At 36.5% G+C, this 24,057-nt stretch overlaps 1 protein-coding gene across 3 annotated transcripts in view; it reads left to right on the forward strand.

The window, feature by feature from the left end:
• The window catches only part of LOC150108202 (telomerase reverse transcriptase-like), a 432,232-nt gene that overhangs the window by 22,176 nt on the left and 385,999 nt on the right, over positions 1-24,057 (forward strand). For all 3 annotated transcript variants that reach the window (XM_090390650.1, XM_090390651.1, XM_090390652.1), the window contains exons 6-7: positions 5,192-5,277; positions 17,641-17,930. In XM_090390650.1, the coding sequence (XP_090246776.1) occupies positions 5,192-5,277; positions 17,641-17,930 (376 nt within the window). The remainder of the gene's footprint in view (positions 1-5,191; positions 5,278-17,640; positions 17,931-24,057) is intronic.

Here is a 24,057-nt window from a genome sequence, read left to right on the forward strand (position 1 = left end):
AATTCTCTTATTTTTTTTTAGAACTGTTGTATCAGGGCACTGCATTGTTCATTGATTAATTGTTTTGTTTCTATCCCATCTTTCAGCTCTGTACATTAAAATTAGTTTATCATTGTCTTATATGCTACTAATTTTGCAAATTTCTATCTTCTTCCATATGATTTTTTTTTAAAAATTTTATTTTATTATTTTATGGAATAACAGAAATAAGTAAGGCTTGATGTAGTGGCTTCCACCACTTCAAGCCTTACTTATTTTATTATCTATTTCATAATTAATTTGCTATCTTTACATACAGGAAAACAGAAAATATTGATGTATTCTAAATAGTTGAAATATTTTGCTTTTGTACACTACTTAGAAAACATTGATATTTTCTGTTTTCCAGCCATCTTAAATTTCTAAATTACCATTGAATGCTCTGAAAGATGAACTACTCATAAATTGCCACACATAACCCTTTGATATAGCAAATTTGAAGTACCAAATTGACATAATAGGTGTGAATAAAGCAAAGAAGACAAAAACAGATGAGATCTTTCTAAACAACAAATACAAAATGTTATATTCAGGGAATATAACATTTTGTATTTGCCTTTTCCTTGATTTTTTATATACAATCAGGGAAAAGGAATAGGTATAGTATTCAACACTAAATATAAGGATAATCTTCTTGAATAACAGGCAATATCAAGCAGAGTGATGTTGACAAATATCAGAATAAGAAACTTGACAGTGAGACTTATTTGTGTCTATGGACCCACAGAAGGTTCTATGGTCCTACTTCTTCCTAAGTGGAGGAATTTTTCAGGACATCAATGAAGGCAGCCTACACAATGAAAAAGAAAAGTTGGTCCTTGTTGAAGATCTAAATAGCACAATAGGAAATGATTACCAGACATATAAAAATGTTTTGGGAAAATTTGGAGAAAAGAGCAAAGCTAATAATAGTGGTAGGTACTTGCTGGATTTCTGTTCAGGACATGGACTAGTTATTATTAATACTATATTCCAACATAAAAATGTGCAAAAATTCACCTGGAGAGTAGATGCAAGAAATAAGCAAGTCTCATTGACTGTATTATTATTGATAGCAATGTTTTTCCACTGATTCAGGACAAAAGAGTATACAGAGGATTTGAAATTAGAAGTGATCACCATTTAGTCTTGAGTAGGATAAAATTCAATTTCACAATGAAAAAAGGATCGTGTAAGAAAGTTTTAAAAGAAATCAGAGTTGAGCTTTAGATGTGAACTGTAGACTAACATACATAAAACATTTTTCATGAAAAAATGAAAGTGTAAACAAGACCCAAACTTTTAAAATTCAATGGCAAACCCTGAAGAAAACATTGATTGATTCAGACAGAGAGGCATGTGATGAGGCTGTCTATGAGGATAGAAAAATCAGAACTCCAAGGTGGACTCAGGAAATTAAAGAGGCAATGAAGGAAAAGAAGAAAGCATCTTGAAAGTTCCTGACAAGTAAGTCAGTTTATGCTCTTACAGAATATACAGAAAAATGTAAAAAAGCAAAGTACTTTGTAAAACTATCTAAACAAAAGACATGTTGGGAAGAATATAGAAAATATCAGAAAGATGGCAAAATATTCTGGAAGCTATTGAAGAAGCTTAGAAATGGTGGAAAGAGCACTGTAAAAGGAATCAGAAATGATAAAGGTGGCATAAAAAACCAAAAATAAAGATATTCTAGATGTTTGGAGTAATTACTTTGAAAGTTTGCAGTGACAGGATATTGGTAGAAAACACTCAACAGGAATACATATGAATACTTGAAGTAGAAAAGGCTGTCAAAAACCTGAAATGTGTGGAAAGGCAACAAAAGCAGATGATATTCATCTAGAAATGTTCAAATATGGAGGTTTAAAAGTTTTATAGTGTGGCCCTGCATAATTCAGAATGCCTGGTCAGAGATTCGAATTCCAGATGAATGGAGGAGGGGTCTCATAGTTCCCAACTATAAAAAGGGAAAAAAAAACTGAATGTGAGAATTACAGAGGTATTTTTCTAATAAGTGTTCATGGTAATATTTATAACTTTTGTCCCAATGAGACCTCTTGCAGCAGAGCTTAATCATGTATCACCACAGCTTCTAATGGCTATAGTTCCCAGATTATCAGAAAAATAATCAATCCTGTCCCCAATGCATTACTTAACACCAGAAGGAGTTTAGTAATCATCCCCTATGTCAGAAAAAAAAAACAGTCAGAATCTTAAACAAATACAACTTCTGCATGGCTTTCAAGCCTCACTTGAAACTAGGTACTGTATGCCCACAGATGTGAGACCTTTCAACACATCTGTCAGAAGTGTTGTCAGTTCAACACTTATGTCAGAAGAAGATGAATCCATTCCGATAATAGGGTAATCAATCCACCTTGTTGGATGAGTTGTTTATTATTACATGTTGGAAAATTAACTTTTCTTTTATGAACAGTGTAGTTTTTTAAGTGATAACTATTTTGCTTGTATAACAGTTGGAAAATTTTACGTATAAAGCACATGATTTCCCTTGTTGGTGACCAATTCGTACATCTTTCTCTCCTCCAGCATGAATTGACTATTCTTGGCAATCTGCCAGCCCTGGTTCTATGAACTGAGCATACATTACCTTTATCCACTCCACTAAGGACCAAATCCCTCATCTCTCAGTTCTTGGTGTATATAGAGTTCCCTGTTTGTTCCTGCAAGATTGTCTACCATGGACAGACAGGAAGATCAGTCACCATCCACATGGAAGAACATAAACACACACACACACACACATATCTGTATTCATAACTGTGGTTAGTCAGGCCTTGCAGATCATGCTTTGAATACCACTCAGAATCAATTGAAAACCAATCAATTGGACTGCTATGCTCCATCGCAGTAAATTTAGAAGAGAAAGACTGTTTTTAGAATCTGTGGCTGTTCTCAGAAATCAGCTCAATTTGAATAAATATGTCACATTAAACTTCCCAAAATATGGGAAATACGAATACTACAAGATCCCAGTTTACATCTAAGCCACTGGCAGGTGCCCATAGAGGGTGCATCACCTAGTTAGCACTCTTCATCCATGTGTTTCACTTAGTTTTGTGTTGCATTTTGTTTGCATGTGTGTGTGTGTGTGTTATGTTTCATATTATGCTCTCTGATGATGTCTCAATAACTATGATGAAATATTTGAAGAATTAAATATTATTTTTAATTCTTTCCCACTGCTGTTTCATTCCATTAAGCCTCTAATATGAATTTCTCCCAGCTCTAATTAAGTCTTAACACACGAATATCGCCAGCCTGTTAATAGTCCCACAATCTTTAGCACACCTATAGCAGTTTGACAGATTGATTTTGTAATACATTAATACCATTAATGAGTTATGTATGCTTGTAAATGTAAAAAAAATGTACAGGTAATCCTCATATAACGTGGATGTTAGGTTCCACAGAAATTATGAGTTATATAAATCGCATTATACGAGACTCAGATCCCATAGAAAAAGTAGGGTTATGTTCTGCAATCGTTTTTTTTTTTAATTATATAAACAATAACGACATATCCAAAAAAAAGTCTTTATTTAATTCAGGTAATTCATGTAAGTTAAGAAAAAAAATATAAACAATAAAACAAAATACATAGTATAAACTTATAAAAATACAAATTGTACGTAAATTTCATTTCACATAATGCATAAATGTTTTAGGCACAATAAAATAAAGCACATATTTAATCATCATTACTGTCTTCAGAAATAACATTTTGTAGATGTTCTTTATTTATGAGTGGCTGGATGTCATCATCACTTGAAATCTCTTGGACATCATCTGTATAATTCTCATTGCATACTTTGGTTCATTTAGTTATCAAGAAGTCAGTAATAAGACCTTGCTTACCACTATGCTGCAATTTTTTATTAAGTTCATAATATGGACATCGCCGAAATGAAGCCTATTGGCTCGTTATTTAAGTAATTTAATGGGTGCACATGTTTGTCAACTCGTATAGCAGAGTATATAAGTTCTTTTCGCTATACCCTCAGTATTAATTTGGTCTACTTACTCACTGATGAGACCTCAATAAAGGTCGAAACCAGTCTGGGTAGTGACCTTTCACCATAATGTGTAATATCATACATCTCCTAGGAGATGTGTTTTTACATTATGGGAAATACTAAGAACAGTGATCAGAGCTTTACCCACCTTTGCTACAAGTTGCCCTAGTTTGTACTACGTGCTTTGGCTTACACTAGTATCCGCCGATACTTTTATAGTTTACTATATTCGGCACAAAATTCTTTGATTCCGATCTTTGAGTTTCTTATTCGGTTTTGAAACAATGTGGGATTTTATATCTCTTTAATTTAAATAATATGGAGCTAAACAAATATCCAATTGGCTCATGAATTTTCCAGAGTGCTCCATTGAGGGATCATTATCAATGAAATAACTTCCTAACTTTCTTGCCAAGTGCAATCTTTTGCTAATTTCTTTAAACTGAATTCTTTATCGGATTCATAACAATCGGACTCTTCAGCAGAACTTTCCCCACCATTTGGTTCGACGTCATCTATTAATTGTACCAGTTCCTCCTAATTTAAATATATTTCTCCATCAATTAATTCACTAATTTGGTTTTCAACCATATCGCAAAAGCCCTCTAAGTGGCCACTACTATAAAAAATAAAATTTGTGCATAAAAAAGTATTACATATTGCATGTAACTCACTAGAAAATGAAGTGCTCAGCTTGAGATTAACACACTTATGATTTTTAATGTACTTTCCTGGCAGAAAACAAAGTTTATTGTTCAACAATAAACACTTTATACAGTAAACAATGGACGTACATGCTTGCTAAAGGATATTTCCCCTAATATAAATTCTCTACTTATAACTACATGTGCGATACGTGCAGACGCAAATTTAATGAAGATAAAATTTGATTTTTAAGTTGCGCAATGAAAAATATATGAAAAGATAAAGGGCTAGTACAATTTGTAGACTGTGTTTTTATCGTAAATCGCGTTGTACAAGTACCTCGTTATATGAGGGTTACCTGTATTTCATTTTTGCCTATATTTTAAAAATTTTCACTTATTGGGATAATTATGTTCATTATTGTTCTTTAGTGTCATCACTTTTTTTCTAAATAGCTGTTACCTAATGCTAAAGCTTTTGTGTTTCAGGATAGGAGATCAACTTTTTCTCCACATGCTTATAGAATGCTCTATTTATGAGCATGTTCCATCTAACTGTTATATACAGAGAACTGGTAAGTTAAAAAAATTGCACGTAATGAAATTATATTTTAAGCTATTCAGAAATGTTTGGTTAAGTGGTTTTATATATTTCACACATAACTTTTTAAGTATATTTTTATATTCTTTTCTAAATACATTATAATTCTGATATTATGTTTTGCTGCATTGTTTGCTATTTTATTTGGAATACACATAAATACTTTTACAAATGGTTCACCAGTAATTTTGTTTTCATTTGAAATTTTTATATGCATTCTAATACTTAAAAAGTTCAACTATCAGAATTGTTGTCTACACTTAGTGGTATTTATATCTTTAAAATAAATATATGGGAGTCATAGATGCTTCTTGGAATTTTTCGTATACATTTATATATGCACTGAGTGGCCAGTTTATTAGAAACATCTCCCCTGTTTTACTGGAAACAGTCCAACAACCTCATTAAGAAAAGCAGTACTGGTTTCCTTTGCTGCTATCATCTAACCAGCCATATGGATAAAATATATCAAAAATATATGTTTCGTATCCATATTATTTCTATAATATAGAAAGGTTATATTGATTTCAATGGACACTTTGCATCCATGTAATTATGGATGTATATATATGTGAAGGCTGTGAACTGGTTAATGTTAAAATTTGTTACAAGATGCAAATATCATTATGCTTTTTTTATTTACATAATTTTTTTTTTTCTTTTTATAATTTATGACTTTCATGCAATCTCATGTGGATTGTTATGCACATAACAATATGTGCATAATGTGGTCACCTGGGTTCCTTGGGAATGATGTGGAAGATCCAGAAGCAAGTGACCAAGATAATAAATAGTTAGATGCTTTCTGTGGGAATAAATTAAAGGCTAATGCAGTAATTCCCAAACTTTTTCAGTTCACGGCACCCTTAGTGTATCAGGATTTTAGCCATCTAGTATTATTATGTATTACTAAAAGCAAAACAGTTAATGGTTTGTACAGTGTTCATTAGATGTCCTTCCTATCATCTCATCAACATGTCAAACGGTCCAATTCTAAAACAACATGGGCTAAGCATCATTTCAGTGAAAATATTGGAATATTTTGCGGTTCCCCAGGGTGCCACGCCACATAGTTTGGGAACCACTCGGTTTCTTTTCTGCCTATCAGCTACCAAGCTGATAGGCAGAAAAGAAAGAAGAGAGAATATCACAAAACTTAAACTATTGAAGGAATTTTACAAGCTAGATATAGAAAAAAAATTTTTTTTTGTTTTAGCACATGTAGTTAACAAAGATATAAGGTCATCATCATCAAATTCCTGCCATGTACCCTCAAGGGGTGTACAGGATATGATAGTACTACATGAAAAAAATTACATCATTACTAACTTCCTATCTACAATTTTCCTCCAAATCAGTCTGTTACTTGTCAAGACTCCAACATTATCAGATCTTATATTTCTATCGTCTAAGGCACTTTTTACCGTATCAATCCACCTATATCTTGGTCTTCCTCTGGGTCGTTTTGCTGCCAACTTGGCAGAGAACACTTGTTTTGCTAATCTTTCCTCGCCAATTCTGTTTAAGTGACCATACCACCTGAGATTAGCTCTGCTAACGCATTCCTGGATGCTGACAATGTCAAGTTCTTTCCTAATATCCTCGCTTTTAATATGATATTGCCATTGATGCCATCTGTTCACACCTATAATCTTTCTCGGGACTCCCATATCTGTGGTCTCTAGTCTTTGGACAAGTGTTTTACTTCTGACCCAGCCCTCAGATCCATAAGTTAAAACTGGTTTAAACACTGTCTTGTATACAGCTAATTTAGTGTTCCGACTAATTTCTCTCTTATTCCATATGAATTTATTCGATTGACTTCCTACCATACCAGCTTTGCTGATTCTGTTGTCTATTTCTATATTTAATTTACCATCTTCAGTAACAATCATGCCTAAGTAGCTGAAATGTTTCACTTGTTCCACAGGTTCTCCATTCACAACACAGTTGACATTTTTTATGATTCTGCCTATTTACATTGTCTTTGTCTTTTTATTGCTGACCTTCATACCATATCTATTACAACAGCTATTCAATTTAGTCAGAGAATCTTGCAGACTTGTAGCGGATTTATTTAGAAGTATAACATCATCCGCATAAAGCAAAGAGCTGACATTAACATCTCCAATTTTGATATCATGTTTAATACCACTTTCCTTCATAATGTGATCCATATAGATAATGAATAACAGATAATGTACATCCTTGTCTCACACCAGATTTAACATTAAACCATCTTCCTGTACTTCCTTCAATTCTAACTGCTGACTTACAACTCATATAAAGACTAAGTATTGCTTGATATAATGCCCCATTGACACCATATAACTGTAGCCTATTGAATAGTTTCTCTCTTGGCACCTTGTCATATACCTTTTCCAGATCGACAAAACTTAAATACAGATCTTTGTTATATTCCCATGCTTTCTCGACTATTTGTCATAAAGTGAAGAACTGATCCTGAGAGCCTCTATTTGGCCTGAATAAAGCTTGTTCTTCACCAAGATTTTCTTCCACAATTCTTCTCAACCATTTCTCAAGTATACGCGCATATATCTTGCCAGGAATACTCCGTAGGGAAATACCTCTGTAATTCTCACATTCAGTTTTATTTCCCTTTTTATATATGGGTACTATGAGCGCTCTACTCCAATCATCGGGAATTCATCCCTCTATCCAGGCTTTCTGAACTGTGCAGTGCAGCCACTGTAAGACTTTTATACCACCATACTTCAGCATTTCTGGTCGAATATCATCTACTCCTGCTGCCTTTCCACATTTCAAGCCTTTGATGGCTTTTTCTACTTCAAGTATGGATATGTATTCCTGACTGCATGCCTGGTCAGTGTTTTTTAACACTGTGCTTTTATCACTGCTTGTTTCATTTAGCAGTTTTTCAAAGTAATTAATCTATACTTCAAGGATATCTTTTTCTCCCATTTTCATGTCACCTTTATCATCTCTAATTTTACAGCACTCTTTCCTCCATTCCTAAGCTTCTTCAACAACCTCCAGAATATTTTGCCACCTTCTTGATATTTATTTTCTATATTCTTGCCAAAGTCCTCCCATGACTTTTGTTTAGCTAGGTTTAGCATTCTTGCATTTGTCTCTGTATTCTCTAAGAGCACAAGCTGACTTATTTGACAGGAACTTTTGATATGCTTTCTTCTTTTCCTTCACTGCCTCTTTAACTTCCTGTGTCCACCAGGGAGTTCTGATTTTTTTATCCTTGCAAACAACCTCATCACATGCCTCTCTGGCAGAATCAATCAATGTTTTCTTCAGTTTGCCACTGAATCTCCAAGGTTTGATTCCTGTTCTCAAACTCTTTCATTTTTTTTTCAATAATCTTTGTGTATTTTAGTCTACAGTTTGCATCTGAGAGCTGCTCAACTTTTATTCACTTTAAAACTTTCTTACATGTTATTCTTTTCAATATGAAATTCAATTTTATCCTGCTCAGGACTAAATAGTGATCGCTTCCAATTTCAAATCCTCTGTACACTCTGGTGTCCTGCACCAAAGAGAAAACATCACTATCAACAATAACATAGTCAATGAGACTTTTCTTATTCCTTGCCTCTTCTCTCCATGTGAATTTGTGCACATTTTTATGTTGGAACATGGTGTTAGTAATAACCAGTCCATGTCCTGAGCAGAAATCCAACAGATATTTGCCATTATTATTAGCTTTGCTCTTTTCTCCAAATTTTCCGAAAATATTTTTTTATGTCTCACAATCATTTTCTACTCTGCTATTTAGATTCCCAACAAGGACCAACTTTTCCTTTTTCATTGTGTCAGTTGCTTTTTCTAAAGCCTCAAAAAATTCTTCCACTTCTACCTTAGTAGAACCTTCTGTGGGACCATAGGCACAAATAAGTCTCATTGTCCAGTTCCCCATTCTGATATTTGCCCACATTACTTTACTTGAGACTGACTGCCATTCAAGAAGATTAGCCTCGTATTTTTTTTAAGGTTAAGATAGATTTTTTTTTTTCTTGGAAAGAGGTGAATTAGTGGAATGCTGCCAGAGAAAGTCATGAGTGCTTTGTCAATAAACGAGTTTATTAATTTGTTTAATAATAAACCTTAAGTTAATTAGAGGAATAATAAAGTTCTCAAAGAAATGTGTTGAAGAAAGAAAATATAATACTATAGACAGATTGTAAGATATGAGTAATCATTATGGATGGGGCTTGACAAATTAACCCAAACCATACTCACTATGCAAAAAATTTACTTGCCTGAAACCCCCACCCCCCCCTCTCTCTCTCTCTCTCTCTCTCTATTGCTTAATAAGTCCAGTCCATAGGAGTTATATAAAGTGATTATTTTGTTTAGTAAGTTTTTTTTTTATTAAAAATAAAACAGAAATTTTTTATTAAAATAAAAATATTCTGTTTCATCCAGTCTGGTTGCAGCTACTTGCCACTGGGAAAAGGAACTCCCTTCAGGAGTGTATTTGTCGAACCCTGATTATGGATAACTTAAATTATTTGATCATTGATTGGGTACACCAGAGCAGTCGAAGCTGTATTTACCCAACTGAATGTCAGTTCCTTCTTGGGTATTTATTTTATGGGAATAGAGTAGGAAGGAGTCAGTCTTTTGTTTGCACCCGAAGTATTTTCGTACTGGGCAACTCGTGGTAAAGGTGGTATGACTTCACATCATATCATTATCTGCAAGATGTGATTTGCATTATGGGATACTAAGGCAAGTGATGTGAAGTCAATTCCTTTACCACAAGTTGCTCCAGTCCTGAAAATACTCCAGGTGCAAACTTTGTTTGCCTACACTTAGATAAAGGATTAAACCAAGTATATAATTTCTTGGTATCTTTAATTTATAGTATAACCAAGTGGAAAAACTTTCAACAACTAACTATCTCTATTCCAGGGTATTATAATAATAAGGTGTGACATCTTTTGGCAACTTGTATATAAAAATATGACTTCTGCATCACTTCAACCTTGGTATCACCTCTGGGTCTGGCTCCCACTGCGTAGCATTATACATGTCTTCAAGGAGATGTGCTTTGCATTATGGGATACTAAGGCAAGTAATGTGAAGTCATACCACCTTTACCACAAGTTGCCCCAGTTCTGAAAATACTTTAGATGCAAAGTATTTTCAGAACTAGAAAATAAACAAAGAAAATACTTTGTTTGCCTGCACTTGGATAAAGGATTAAACCAAGTTTATAATTTCTTGTTATATTTAATTTATGGTATAACCAAGTCTAAAAACTTTCAACAACTAAGAGAAGGTAATGTTTTAGCCACTTGCTCACATTCTGTAATAATGTTGCCACCGAGTTAGACAAGGGAAATGGATACACCATGATATTTTGGATTTTGCTAAGGCTTTTGACAGAATGCAGCATGGAAGATGTATAAATTGGAGAATATGGAATTGAATTCTTAATTATTGGCATGGATAAGAGGATGGCTGACTGAGAGATATCAAAAAGTCGTATAATGGGGGAGAGGATGAATCTGCACAATTCAAGATAACCAATGGTGTGCCTCAAGGATCAGTCCTTGGTCCATTGTTATTTATTCTGTACATTAATAAGACTTGGAGGATTTGACATGCGACATAAGCTATTTGCTGATGACGCAAAAATAGGTCAAGTAACCAAGAGTGCTGCTGATGTGCAGTACTTGCAGAATGATTTGAATAGGCTGGAATTGTGGCATGTGAAAATGACCATCATTTCAATGCTAATAAATGTAAGGTCATGCACTTTGGCATGATTAGATATCCAATGTTGTATTATATTTGTGGGATTATGCTAGAAGAAACTGATCAGGCTAGGAATATTGGAGTTTTAGTAGACAGGACGTCAAAGTTCAAGAATCATATAGTAAATATTGTAAATACAACTCAGAGAATAATGGCAATTCTGAAATGAACCACGACATGTAAAGATAAGGAAGTTATTTTGCCTCTTTACAAGGCCTTGATATGACCTCACTTGGACTATTGCATGCAGGTCTGGTCCCCTGGTTTACCTGGTGAGTCTGATACAGTGGAGAGAGTGCAAAGGAGTGTGTCAAAAATGATATCAGGATTGTGGAATATGATTATGAAGACATTTAAAATTGGTAGGCTGCAGACACTAGCAAATAGGAGAAAGAAGGGTGATATGATTGGACTTAAAATCTTTTGAAAGGGTTATGCAGAATTTCAAAAGATGGAATTTTTCATTTTATGGAGGGTGGAGAAAGTACGTGAGGTCATCCAAAGAAGTTGAGAATGATTGCTGTCAAGAAGGGGGGGGGGGGTTGAGGGCTTGTTGTTCTCTCATAGAGTAGTGTGTGATTGGAATGGATTGCCATTGGATGTTATGTGTGCAAGTAGTGTGAATGAATTCAAGAACAGGTATGACAGTTTATTTTTCACTTGGTTAGAGTATAATAAATTTAGTTTAATCCTTTATCCAAGTGTGAGCAAACAAAGTTTGCGCCTGAAAGTATCTTCAGGACTGAGGTAAGGTGGTACACACCAGGGCAACTCGTTGCAAAGGTGGAGCAAGCTACCAATACTCCTGTCTCAGTATCTCCTATAATGCAAAACACATCTCCTTACGGATATGTCTAATGTTCTGCATTAAGGGAAGGGCCACTACCCAGACTAGTTTCGACCTTTATTGAGGTCTCTTCAGTGGGAGCCAGGCCCAAGCTGAGATACCAGGCAGAAGCATTCGCAGGTCGACCTGCGAATGCTTCACAGGAAAAGAAAAAAGCGAAACAAAGCAGCATGATGTCATCGGAGGACGAAACAGAGACCACAGGTCAACGTCGAACAATAGGCTTAAAGCCCCTCGACAATGACGTTACAATGTTAGAGAGCCTACCCCCAGTAATGGATCAATTGGCACAACCCCAAGTCCACGAAATGGACTCTGACGAAGACAGGGACTCTACAGACAGGCTTGTCATTGTCTCGGATGCTCAAAGTGCAACCAGCTCCGACGAGGAACCAGGACCGGGTTTCATAAAACAAACACCAGATAACGCCCCCCCCCTCATTCTAACACCAACATGGAAGTCAAAATCGCAACTTTAAACACTAACGGACTACGCAACCCCTTTGCGCAAAGCGCTGTCTGGAGGCTAATGTTAACACACAAAATTAATATCCTCCTGATACAAGAAACCCATTTCTATAAGCATTGGGACGTGGAGAACTTCTCAAGAAGCTATCCGGTCACCAGCTACTGGTGCTTCGGGGACGCTCACTCGCGAGGGGTGGGGATACTAATTCGCCCCCCAATCGCGGGGGGGGGTCTTCAACGTCCAAAAAGACGCCACAGGACACCTAGTAACGGTGGACTGGAAGTACGGTGGCCGTACCATCCGACTTGCTGCAGTTTACACCCCGAACAATCCATACCACAGAAGTGGTTTCTTCTCTGCCCTTGAAAACTATCTCCTGGGAGCAGAACACCTAATAGTTGCAGGAGACTGGAACTGTGTGGAAGACACACGTCTAGACAAAATAGGCGGGAACGCAAACAACAGAACTGGCGGCATTGCTGCTTTAAATCGATGCTGTATAAATTTTGACCTCGTCGATATCTGGAGGCGGAATAACCCCGCCAAAGTAGAAACTACGTGGGGCCGCGGCCAGATATCGACAAGACTAGACAGAGTGTACGTGTCCCAAAACCTGGAACAATATGTTCAGAGGATACGTCACACCGCAGTGCATAACTTGACAACCGACCACAAGATGGTCATACTAAAAATCACGCTCCCAGAGGTGATGGAAACAGCCAGAGGTCCTTGGAGGCTCCCTCCTACCTTCCCCAGTCTTTTCAGCGACCAGCTACAGAACCTCTGTGACGGATGGACAAACACCAACTGGGACTGGGAAAACTGGCTGACCTTCAAGAGGCAGGCTAGGGAACTGCTCCAAAAATGTGGACGCGAAAGGGCCTACCAAAAACGCAAACGGCTGAGGGATCTCTACAGGGAACTCGGCTGGTACCGGACAAACGAACGGAGCGGAGTTCCCTGCGGAGATCTCATCAGACAAGTAGAAATAGAACTGCAGCAGGAGCGGCAGAGTAGAGTCGAGGACCTCGACTTTCGAACGAGACTCTATCTCAGACATTTGGAAACACCTTCCGCCGCATTCTACAACCAACAACGGGTGGCGGCTAATGATGAGAAAACGATTCACCAGATCGAGGAGAAGGGCCAGATTTTACGCTCAACCCACGAAATACTCGGTCACTTTCATCAGCAGTATATCGGTATCTTCTCTGACCGGCAGGGCACGGATGACTTCAGTGAGTGGGACGCAACACGTTTTCCCGATCATCTTAGTGCCCTGCAGGACAGGCCGATAACTGCAGCCGAATTAAAGGCCACGTACAGAATGATGAAAACAAAGAAGACCCCAGGGCCAGACGGACTGGGGATAGAATTCTATAGATCTATCTGGGAATTTGCATTGGCAGCGTTAATAAACATCTTTAATGAATTCCTCACTTCTGGAAACATCCCCGAGGAATTCGTTAAGAGCCACACCATCTTTATCCCCAAGAAAGACCGAGATCGGACTTTGTCGAATAACTGGCATCCAATCTCCCTAACCAACGTAGACTACAAGATTTTTGCAAAAATTATCTGCACGCGCCTCAAGGGTGGTATCGAAAAAATAATAACAAGCTCACAGGTCTATGGGATCTCTGGTAGATCTATGGAATTCAATCTCTTTTTGTTAAGAGACTTGATCAAACTGGCCAAAGAGAAAAAATACCCCCTGGCACTTCTCTCCACCGACCTGGAGAAAGCGTTTGACAGCGTCAACCACAGGTACTTGCAGAACATCCTACTAAAAACAGGCGTGGGCCCGAGACTTCGGCGTACAATTAAAAACATGTATGCGGAAGCCACGACCCAACTATCTATTAATGGGTTTCTAACAGAACCAATCCGCATAAAGAGAGGGGTTAGGCAAGGCTGCCCGCTAAGCCCCCTCCTCTTCTCCCTAGTATTAGAACCCCTAATCAAAAGAATTGATAACACCCCCGCAATTAACGGTATTCCACTGCCCCAAGGCTCCAGACAATGCAAAATAGTGGCATATGCAGACGATGTAGTGGCTACACTCAGAGACTCTGAGTCCATCTATATCTATCTGCACACGCTGCAAAAATTCAGCATAGTCAGTGGTCTTCGCGTTAACGCACAAAAAACCAAAATCAAAAGTTTCGGAAATTTCCATAGCACTGGACTTCCCTACGGTTTAACGCTACAGACACAGCCTCTAACTATACTAGGCGTGCCCTTTTCAGACACCCTAGCACTACCAATCCAAAAATTGCAGGAGACAAGCAGGGAAAGGATAAGGCTGTTCAAACCAACCTTCTTCTCCTTTTATGGCAGAGCGACAGTAATAAAAACAATCGTCACCCCAATGCTGATGCACACTGTCAATATCACAGGCATCACACTGGCACAAGAAAATAAATTATCAAAAGAACTCCTGAATTTCTTCTGGAATGGGAGAAAACGCGAAGTAAAGAAAGAATATCTACAACTCAAACAGGAAGAAGGGGGTTATGCTCTGCCCGATCACAGAAGCTTGCTACAAGCAAACACGTTCAAAACCGTACGGAAGGCCTTAAACTCCAACCACATTTCTGGCCTACTAATTATATATTTTATAGGACTTTTCCTCCCCCTCTTTGGGATCACGGATTATGCTGGACCCCACGCAAGAGGGGTGCCCAAGTGGTACCGTACAGTAGTGAAATCGATCACAACACTCAGAGACAGAGGAATAGCAATCCTCACACACAAACCCAAAGCAGTATACTGGGATTTCTTCCAACTTTCCAGGCGTGATACACTCAATCTTAGTACAAATAATGAAATTCTCTTCAGAAACATCAAAAATAGCTGGGGACAGCCTTTTCATCGGGATCTAGCCTGGAGAATAGCCTACGGGCGGCTCCCGGTGAAACAGGTGAAATCCCGGTATGTACCTAACCCGTGCGACCCATTCTGCGATGTCTGCCGGGACGTGGAAACGGTGGACCACTTCTTTTATTTTTGCCCACCAGCCCAACGCATCTGGCGGAGACTCAGCACAGCATTGGGAATCCCCATGCTGACAGTAGAAGAGGTAGTACGACTACAATTCCCGCCACCAGTCCAAAAAACCCAAAAGTTCACTATCTTCCTAATCAATGTACTAAAATATCACATCTGGAAAGTACGGAAAAAATCCCAGGTACGAGACGCAAATTTAATGTATGCAAGAATAAGAAAAGGTTTCTTTTTCTACTTACACAAATTTCTTGCACAAGAAAGGCACTTACTAGGAGACTTTAAATTTGTGAATCAATACTGCAAACCACCGATAATATGCTTTCTTATACAGGGACGCATCAAGCCCTGTATATCTCTTTAGAACCCAAAAAAACCCACCATCCCCCCCCCATCCCAGGAAAAAGAATAATCACTCTGTTTCCCCTAGCCAGAAAGCTTTCGCTGGCACGGTTTCTTTACTCCAAACAAGGGGGGGAGAGCTGAGAACCCGGGCGGCGAAGGCTTACTGCGAGGCGGTGCCGCTCCTCATGAGCGGCATCTCCCGGGCCAGTCTCTTCCCCATTCTAAGTCCCAGTGGTACCAGGTATACAAGTTCCTCAGTAAGTTCCTATTCATTCCTACTTACCGGACCTTAAGTCCCGTTATTTTAGATTTAAAATAAATATTTAAACAAGTCCTATTATTTATATCCTGTTTTAAAAAAAAAAAAAAAAAAAAAAAAAATTATATATATTATTTACCTGGAATAAAAATAAGGATATTATATCTAGTAACATAAAAAGAACCTCCATTAATACTGGAGTAAATCATTACTTTAGATAAAATAATATGAGAACTAGAGACAAAAGTCTATGTTTAACCTTTTCTGAACAGGTAAATTGAGATTATATGTTACAGACCAATTAGCCAATAAGGCTAAACAGGTTGACTGAGGCCTCTTTTTACCTCCTACTATCCTACTCTATCTTATATCATACTCCTCTTTTACTGTCTGCTGATCCTCAGCATGCTTTATTCTCCAAAGGCCAATGATGAGAGACATGAACTCCCATTCTACCTCAATAAAGGTCGAAACTAGTCTGGGTAGTGGCCCTTCCCTTAATGCAGAACATTAGACATATCCGTAAGGAGATGTGTTTTGCATTATATAGGAGATACTGAGACAGGAGTATTGGTAGCTTGCTCCACCTTTGCAACGAGTTGCCCTGGTGTGTACCACCTTACCTCAGTCCTGAAGATACTTTCAGGTGCAAACTTTGTTTGCTCACACTTGGATAAAGGATTAAACTAAATATGACAGCTGGAGCAAATAGTATGGCCTCCCTCAATGAGTTCCTGACTTCCTGGAGGTCTCTCTTAATAATAATAATAGTTAGTGCCTAAGCCTTTCTTCAGATGTGTCTGAAAAAGCTAGTGATAATTGATCTTAGAACTCATTAGCTAGAATGTGCTTTGGATGATCTTTTATCACTAAACTAGAACTTATGGAGTTCTCAATAATTGTAGAATGTCTTTTCCTAAAACATTTTAGATGTTTTTCATGATTGCAATTGCACTGTTTCCATCCCTGAGGTCATGAAGCATTTTATGCTTAAAGAATTCAATTTCTGCTTTGATATTGAATGAATGACTCCATTAAAAAATATACTTTGCACATTCTTAACTCTTTTGATAGAAAAATAAACAACTCATGAAATTTGAACTTAAAATTTAAGCCAACATAAGTGTTGTTATTCAATGGAACTGATTCATTGCCACTTGATGTTATTGTTAACAGAGCTAATTTTGATCCACATTTATATATTGTTCTAATTTAAGAGATTTAGGAAATTTCTATTCTATATTTTGATAATACATAAAACTGTTTCTTTACAAATAAAGTTTTTAAGGCTAACTAAAAATGTGAGGTACAGATCTGTTCATGGCATGTGGTGAAAGTTCATTTTGGTACTAGGTTTTTGTTACTCATACCTAAAACCTATCTACATTTCTCTTTGTTGTGCCTCTTCTGTTATGCATTCAAAGAGAAATATAGATAGGTTTTAGGTATGAGTAACAAAAAGGACTCTTCTTTGATTTCATATTAGGAAGCCCTTTATAATAAAATTTATTTATAATGAATGATATATGTCACAAGTATCCTTAAAACAGCTTATTTATAATGAAATAGTTTTTTTTTTTTTTTTTTGTCAGTGTTATGTTTTGTACTATTAGAGTTTTAGATAAACTTGATATTCAATTTGTTTCTCTTTTAGGAATTCCAGCATATATTTTATGGAAGAATCTTTCACACACTATGACTACAAAGCAAATCGTAAATCTAGAAAACTGTATGGAGGAATCATCAACAAAACATAGTCACCCAAAGAAAACATTGAATGTTTTACCTTGTACTTCTGTTTCTGCACAAGTTAAAATGCCAATTACATTAAAGAATTCTAAGAAAGCAAAGTATGCATTGAAACGAACATTGCAGGATTGTAGTAGTAGTAGTCACAAAAAGAGAAAAGTAGATATCCACAAGTGTTGCACCACTGAAAAAAAGGTAAGTGATTTTCGATTTTTTTTCTCATTCTAAACATTTTTTAGAATGATGCTACCATCTGAGTTGCAGAGAGCCTCTGCAGTTCAGTTGATAGAGTTGATGCCTTTGGTTGAAAAGACTTGGCTCTGAATCTCATCTAGGTTGAGATGAACTTTTCTGACTGCTTTTTCAGCCAGAGTTGAGTTAGCCAATCTCATAACTGCCATAGTTTTTTTTTTATCCCCAAAAAACCTAGCTGATTTGAATATATATACACATTGATCAACATAGACTATATAGATAATATTAACCTGCCCTTCATTTCATTTATCAGATTTATGTAAGGCCAAGTAACTTGGCCTTGACAGCCCTAACAAAATAAAAAAAAGATGAAATAACACTTTTTGGTTTGAGAAAGAAACAAACAAAGAAAAAGCAATGTTAAGAAGTAGTGTGGAAATTTGAATTAATCTACAAAATGATAGCTCTATATCAAAAGAGGTGATACAGCAAATTTCTTTTGCTTGTTTCAAAAGTATATTATCCTAGTAGAAAAACTTATACGTTGGTTATGTAATTCCTTAAGTGATTTAGTAATGTTATAAAAGTATATCATATTTGACAAGAAATTATATTCTTGTTGTCACACATTTTTACTGTACACCATAAGCAAACAAAATTTTGTGTATATTGTATCTTCATTGTTAAGTTGCTTATATACAGAGAGAGAACAGTTGACTTGACCTTTATATTCCATAATAAAAATGGCATATATAATGTCATGCATAATGGTAAGTGGTGTGTAGTCAACTGCTCTTTATATACTAGTAACTTAGTTGTGAAGATACTGCACCCTTGCTTATGCTTATTATGATAAATAAAAATATGAATGAAAAGAAAAATATAATTTCTTGTCAAGTATAATATTAGAATACAGTTGAGCTTTACCTTTAATAAGAGTGCTGCTGTATTTATACTTTTGTATCTTTTGTTCTAAAAATGTTTTCAAATAGCAAAGGAAAGTTCTTATGAAAAAAGAAGTGATTAGAACATAGGCTCTGCGCTGTTTTTTTTTTATCTTTACGGTTACTTTTTTCTGTTTTATGCTATTCATAATTATGAATTTTCAACAAAGAGTTGATATTAAGCTGTAGGAAAAAAAAATATATTAAACAATAAATTCGGAATATTAGTGACTTGTTGAATGAAATATTTCACTAGCATAATGACCTATAATGCATTCTAATTTAACATTTTTCTGAGCATCAAGTTTATATGAAATTAAGGAAAAACTAAATATACGAGAGTGGTCTGAAAAGTTCTTGGACTAACGATGAAAAAACAAATTTATAATTTTTAAAATTATTTTTATTTTTCAACATAATCTCCCTTAAGACTAATACATTTATTCCAGCGATGCTCCAGCACCATTACCTGTCCCTGTAGTGGTTCTCAGTAAGATGTGCAAAATACCCCTCTGCAACTGCAGTCACCTCTTGATTCAAAGAAAAACACTGATCAGCGAGGAAGAGTTTTAGTTTTGGGAAGAAATAGAAGTCATAGGGAGCCAAATCTTGGGAACAAGGTGGATGTTCCAACAATTCATAGTGCAGGTCCCTTAATTTTCCCATTGCCAAAACACCTTTGTGGGCAGGTGCATTGTCCTGATGAAAGGTGATTTTTTCCCTTCTGCAAACTGGGTCTTTTCTCACAAATTTTTTTGTCTAGTCTGGTTAAAAGATCAGAATAATATTTCCCGGTTATTGATTTACCTTTTTCAAGATGATTAATAAACAAAATGCCTTTAACATCCCAAAACACTGATGCCATGACCTTTCCTGCTGATGGAACCGACTTTGTCTTCTTTGGAGCTGAACAACCGGCTCCTGTCCACTGTTAGGATTCTGGTGTGTGATGATGAATCCAAGTCTCATCCATAATAATAAATCGACACACAAATTCAGTTTTATTCTTGTTAAAACACTCCAAGCACTGTTCAGAGATTTTCATGCGAGTGCATTTTTGATCTGCTGTGAACAAGCACGGCACCCATCTTGTGCAAAGCTCTTTGGTTTGCAATATTTCATGCAAAATGTATCCTACATGTTCTTTTGAAATGCCTATAGTCTCAGCAATTTCACACACTTTAACTCGCCGGTCATCCATTACCATATCATGCACTTGTTCAATGATTTCTGGTGTTGTTACACTTTTTTGCACATCCTTCCGTGGATCATCCTCAAGGCTGGTATGGCCACATTTAAACTCGGCAGACATTTCTTAATTGTTGAAAACAAAGGAGAAGAGTGCCCATAAACTTTTATGAACTTCGAATGAATTTCTTTTGCATTAGACCTTCTTTTACAAAATATTTTATAAACGCACAATACTCAATTTTATCCATTTCAAGGGATACAGACAACACTTTTGCTTCAGACAGCTGTATAAAACAAACTTCTTGATAGAATGACTTGCAATTTCACATGGATGCTTATGACAGATGTACCAACTTAGAAAAAAAAAATCTTGCCAATAGTGTTGCCATCTATGGTCAAGGTGAAGAACTTTTCGGACCACCCTCGTAGATCATATGTTACATTTATACCACATAAATCATGCACATTATTCATCATCATCGTCATCAAATTCCTGCCATGTACCCTCAAGGGGTGTACAGGATATGATAGTACTACATGAAAAATTTACATCATTACTAACTTCCTAATCTTCAATTTATTTCCAGATCAGTCTGCTATTTGTCAAGACTCCAACATTATCAGATCTTATATTTCTGTCATCTAAGGCACTTTGTACCCTATCAAACCACCTATATCTTGGTCTTCCTCTGGGTCATTTTCCTGCCATCCTGGCAGAGAAAACTTGTTTTGCCAATCTTTCCTCGTCCATTCTGTTTAAATGACCATACCACCTGAGATTATCTCTGCTAACACATTCCTGGATGCTGACAATGTCGAGTTCTTTCCTAATAACCTCATTTTTAATATGATATTGCCATTGATACCATCTGTTCATGCCTCTAATCTTTCTCAGGACTCTCATATCTGCAGTCTCTAGTCTTTGGTCAAGTGTTTTACTTCTGACCCAGCTCTCAGATCCATAAGTTAAAACTGGATCTGAAAACTGTCCTGTATACAGCTAATTTAGTGTTCTGGCTAATTTCTCTATTATTCCATATGAATTTATTCAATTGACTTCCTACTATACCAGCTTTACTGATTCTGTTGTCTATTTCCATATTTAATTTACCATCTTCACTAAAAATCGTGCCTAAGTAGGTCAAATGTTTTACTTGTTCCACAGGTTTTCCATTCACGATGCAGTTGACATTTTCAACGATTCTGCCTATTTTCATTGTCTTTGTCTTTTTATTGCTGACCTTCATACCACATTTTTACAACAGTTATTCAATTTAGTCAAGAAATCTTGCAGACTTCTAGTGGAATTATTGATAAATATAACATCGTCTGCATAAAGCAAAGAGCTGACATTAACATCTCCAATTTTGATATCATGTTTAATACCACTTTCCTTCATAATGTGATCCATATAGATAATGAATAACAGAGGGGATAATGTACATCCTTGTCTCACACCAGATTTAACATTAAACCATCTTCCTGTACTTCCTTCAATTCTAACTGCTGATTTACAACTCAAATAATGACTAAGTATTGCTTGATATAATGCCCCATTGACACTATATAACTGTAGCATATTGAATAGCTTCTCTCTTGGCACCTTGTCATATGCCTTTACCAGATCTACAAAACTCAAATAGAGATCTTTGTTATATTCCCATGATTGCTCCACTATTTGTCGTAAAGTGAAGATCTGATCCTGACAGCATCTATTTGGCCTGAATCCAGCTTGTTCTTCATTAAGCTTTTCTTCTACAATTCTTCTCAACCGTTTCTCAAGTATACTTGCATATATCTTACCAGGAACACTCAGTAGGGAAATACCTCTTTAATTCTCACATTCAGTTTTATTTCCCTTTTTATATATGGGTACTATGAGAGCTCTGCTCCAATCATCGGGAATTCATCCCTCTGTCCAGGCCTTCTGAACTATGCAGTGCAACCACTGTAAGACATTTATACCACCATACTTCAGCATTTCTGGTCGAATATCATCTACTCCTGCTGCATTTCCAGATTTTAAGCCTTTGATGGCTTTTTCTACTTCAAGTATGGATATGTATTCCTGACTGTATGCCTGTTGAGTGTTTTTTACCACTGTGCTATCACTGCTTGTTGCATTTAGCAATTTCTCGAAGTAATTACTCCATACTTCAAGGATTTCTTTTTCTCCGGTTTTCATGTCATCATCTTTATCATCTCTAACTCCTTTTATAGCACTCTTTCCTCCATTTCTAAGCTTCTTCAACAACCTCCAGAATATCTTACCACCTTCTTGATATTTATTTTCTATGTTCTTGCCAAAGTCCTCCCATGACTTTTGTTTAGCTAGTTTTACACAGTGCTTAGCTTTCTTACATTTGTCTCTGTATTCTCTAAGAGCACAAGCTGACTTATTTGCCAGGAACTTTTGATATGCTTTCTTCTTTTCCTTCACTGCCTCTTTAACTTCCTGTGTCCACCATGGAGTTCTGATTTTTCTATCCTTGCAGATAACCTCACCACATGCCTCTCTGGCTGAATCAATCAAGGTTTTCTTCAAGGCTTGCCACTGAATCTCTAAAGTTTGGTTCCTGTTCTCAAACTTTTTCATTTTTTCTTCAATAATCTTTGTGTATTTTAGTGTACAGTTCACATCTGAGAGCTGCTCAACTTTTATTCACTTTAAAACTTTCTTACATGTTATTCTTTTCAATATGAAATTCAATTTTATCCTTCTGAAGACTAAATAGTGATCACTTCCAATTTCAAATCCTCTGTACACTCTGGTGTCCTGCACCAAAAAGAAACATCACTATCAACAATAACATAGTCAATGAGACTTTTCTTATTCCTTGCCTCTTCTCTCCATGTGAATTTGTGCACATTTTTATGTTGGAACATGGTGTTAGTAATAACCAGTCCATGTCCTGAGCAGAAATCCAACAAATATTTCCCGTTATTATTAGCTTTGCTCTTTTCTCCAAAATTTTCCCAATATATTTTTGTATGTCTGACATTCATTTCCTACTCTGCTATTTAGATCCCCAATAAGGACCAACTTTTCCTTTTTCATTGTGTCAGATGCTTTCTCTAAATCATTAAAAAAATTCCTCCACTTCTACCTTAGTAAACCCACAGAACCTAAGTTCTGTGGGAACATAGGCACAAATAATTCTCATTGTCCAGTTCCCCATTCTTATATTTGCCCACATCACTCTACTTGAGACTACCTACCATTAAAGAAGATTAGCCTCGTATTTAGTGTTGAATACAATGGCTACTCCTTCTTTTCCTTAATTGTCATTGCCTGAATATAACATTTTGTATTTATTGCTCAGAAAGATCTCACCAGTTTTTGTCTTTTTTGTTTCGGTCACCCCTATTATGTCGATCTGGTACTTATCTAATTCCTCAGCTAACTCTATTTCTTTGCCATTCGGGCTTTTTCTGTTGATAGTACCGATCTTTAACTCTGGTGATGTTGATTTGGGGTGTATTTTCAGATTTGTTCGAGTAGCTGACTTTTCGCTGTTCACCCTGGTTCCCTGTGAAAACAACAGGGGCCTTGTTTAACTGGGCGACGCACCGGCATGAAATTTTGTCATGTTTTACCATCATATTGTATATTGGTTTAAGCCAATAAGAATACAATTTGGTCGGCTAAATCCCAAATTGGCAGCCCATCCTCATTCGTTCAGTATCCAGGTAGATACCCAACAGGGTGCACCACGAGAAGGTGAGGATTGGACATTGGGTCAGAAGTCCTGGTCAGTTCTCCGCATTCCTTTAAAGGCGATGTGGAGGTCTCCTCTCAGTAATAAAGCTTTGACTCTTAAGCACCCCTGGAAACTTGGGGTTTTCAATTTTCAAAACAGGCAAACTGGCCTCATGAATACAGATCTACAGCCATAAATACTTGCCCTTAGGGAGATGCAGCAGAGGAATGGCAAGCCAACTGCATTAATTGGCTAAAAATCCTAGATAGGGGGATCAACTTATCTTGGCTG

Source organism: Typopeltis vanoorti, chromosome 3 (assembly GCF_054136105.1).
Source record: "Typopeltis vanoorti isolate ZY-2024b chromosome 3, IOZ_Tvanoo_1.0, whole genome shotgun sequence".
NCBI classification, from domain to species: Eukaryota; Metazoa; Arthropoda; class Arachnida; order Uropygi; family Thelyphonidae; genus Typopeltis; species Typopeltis vanoorti.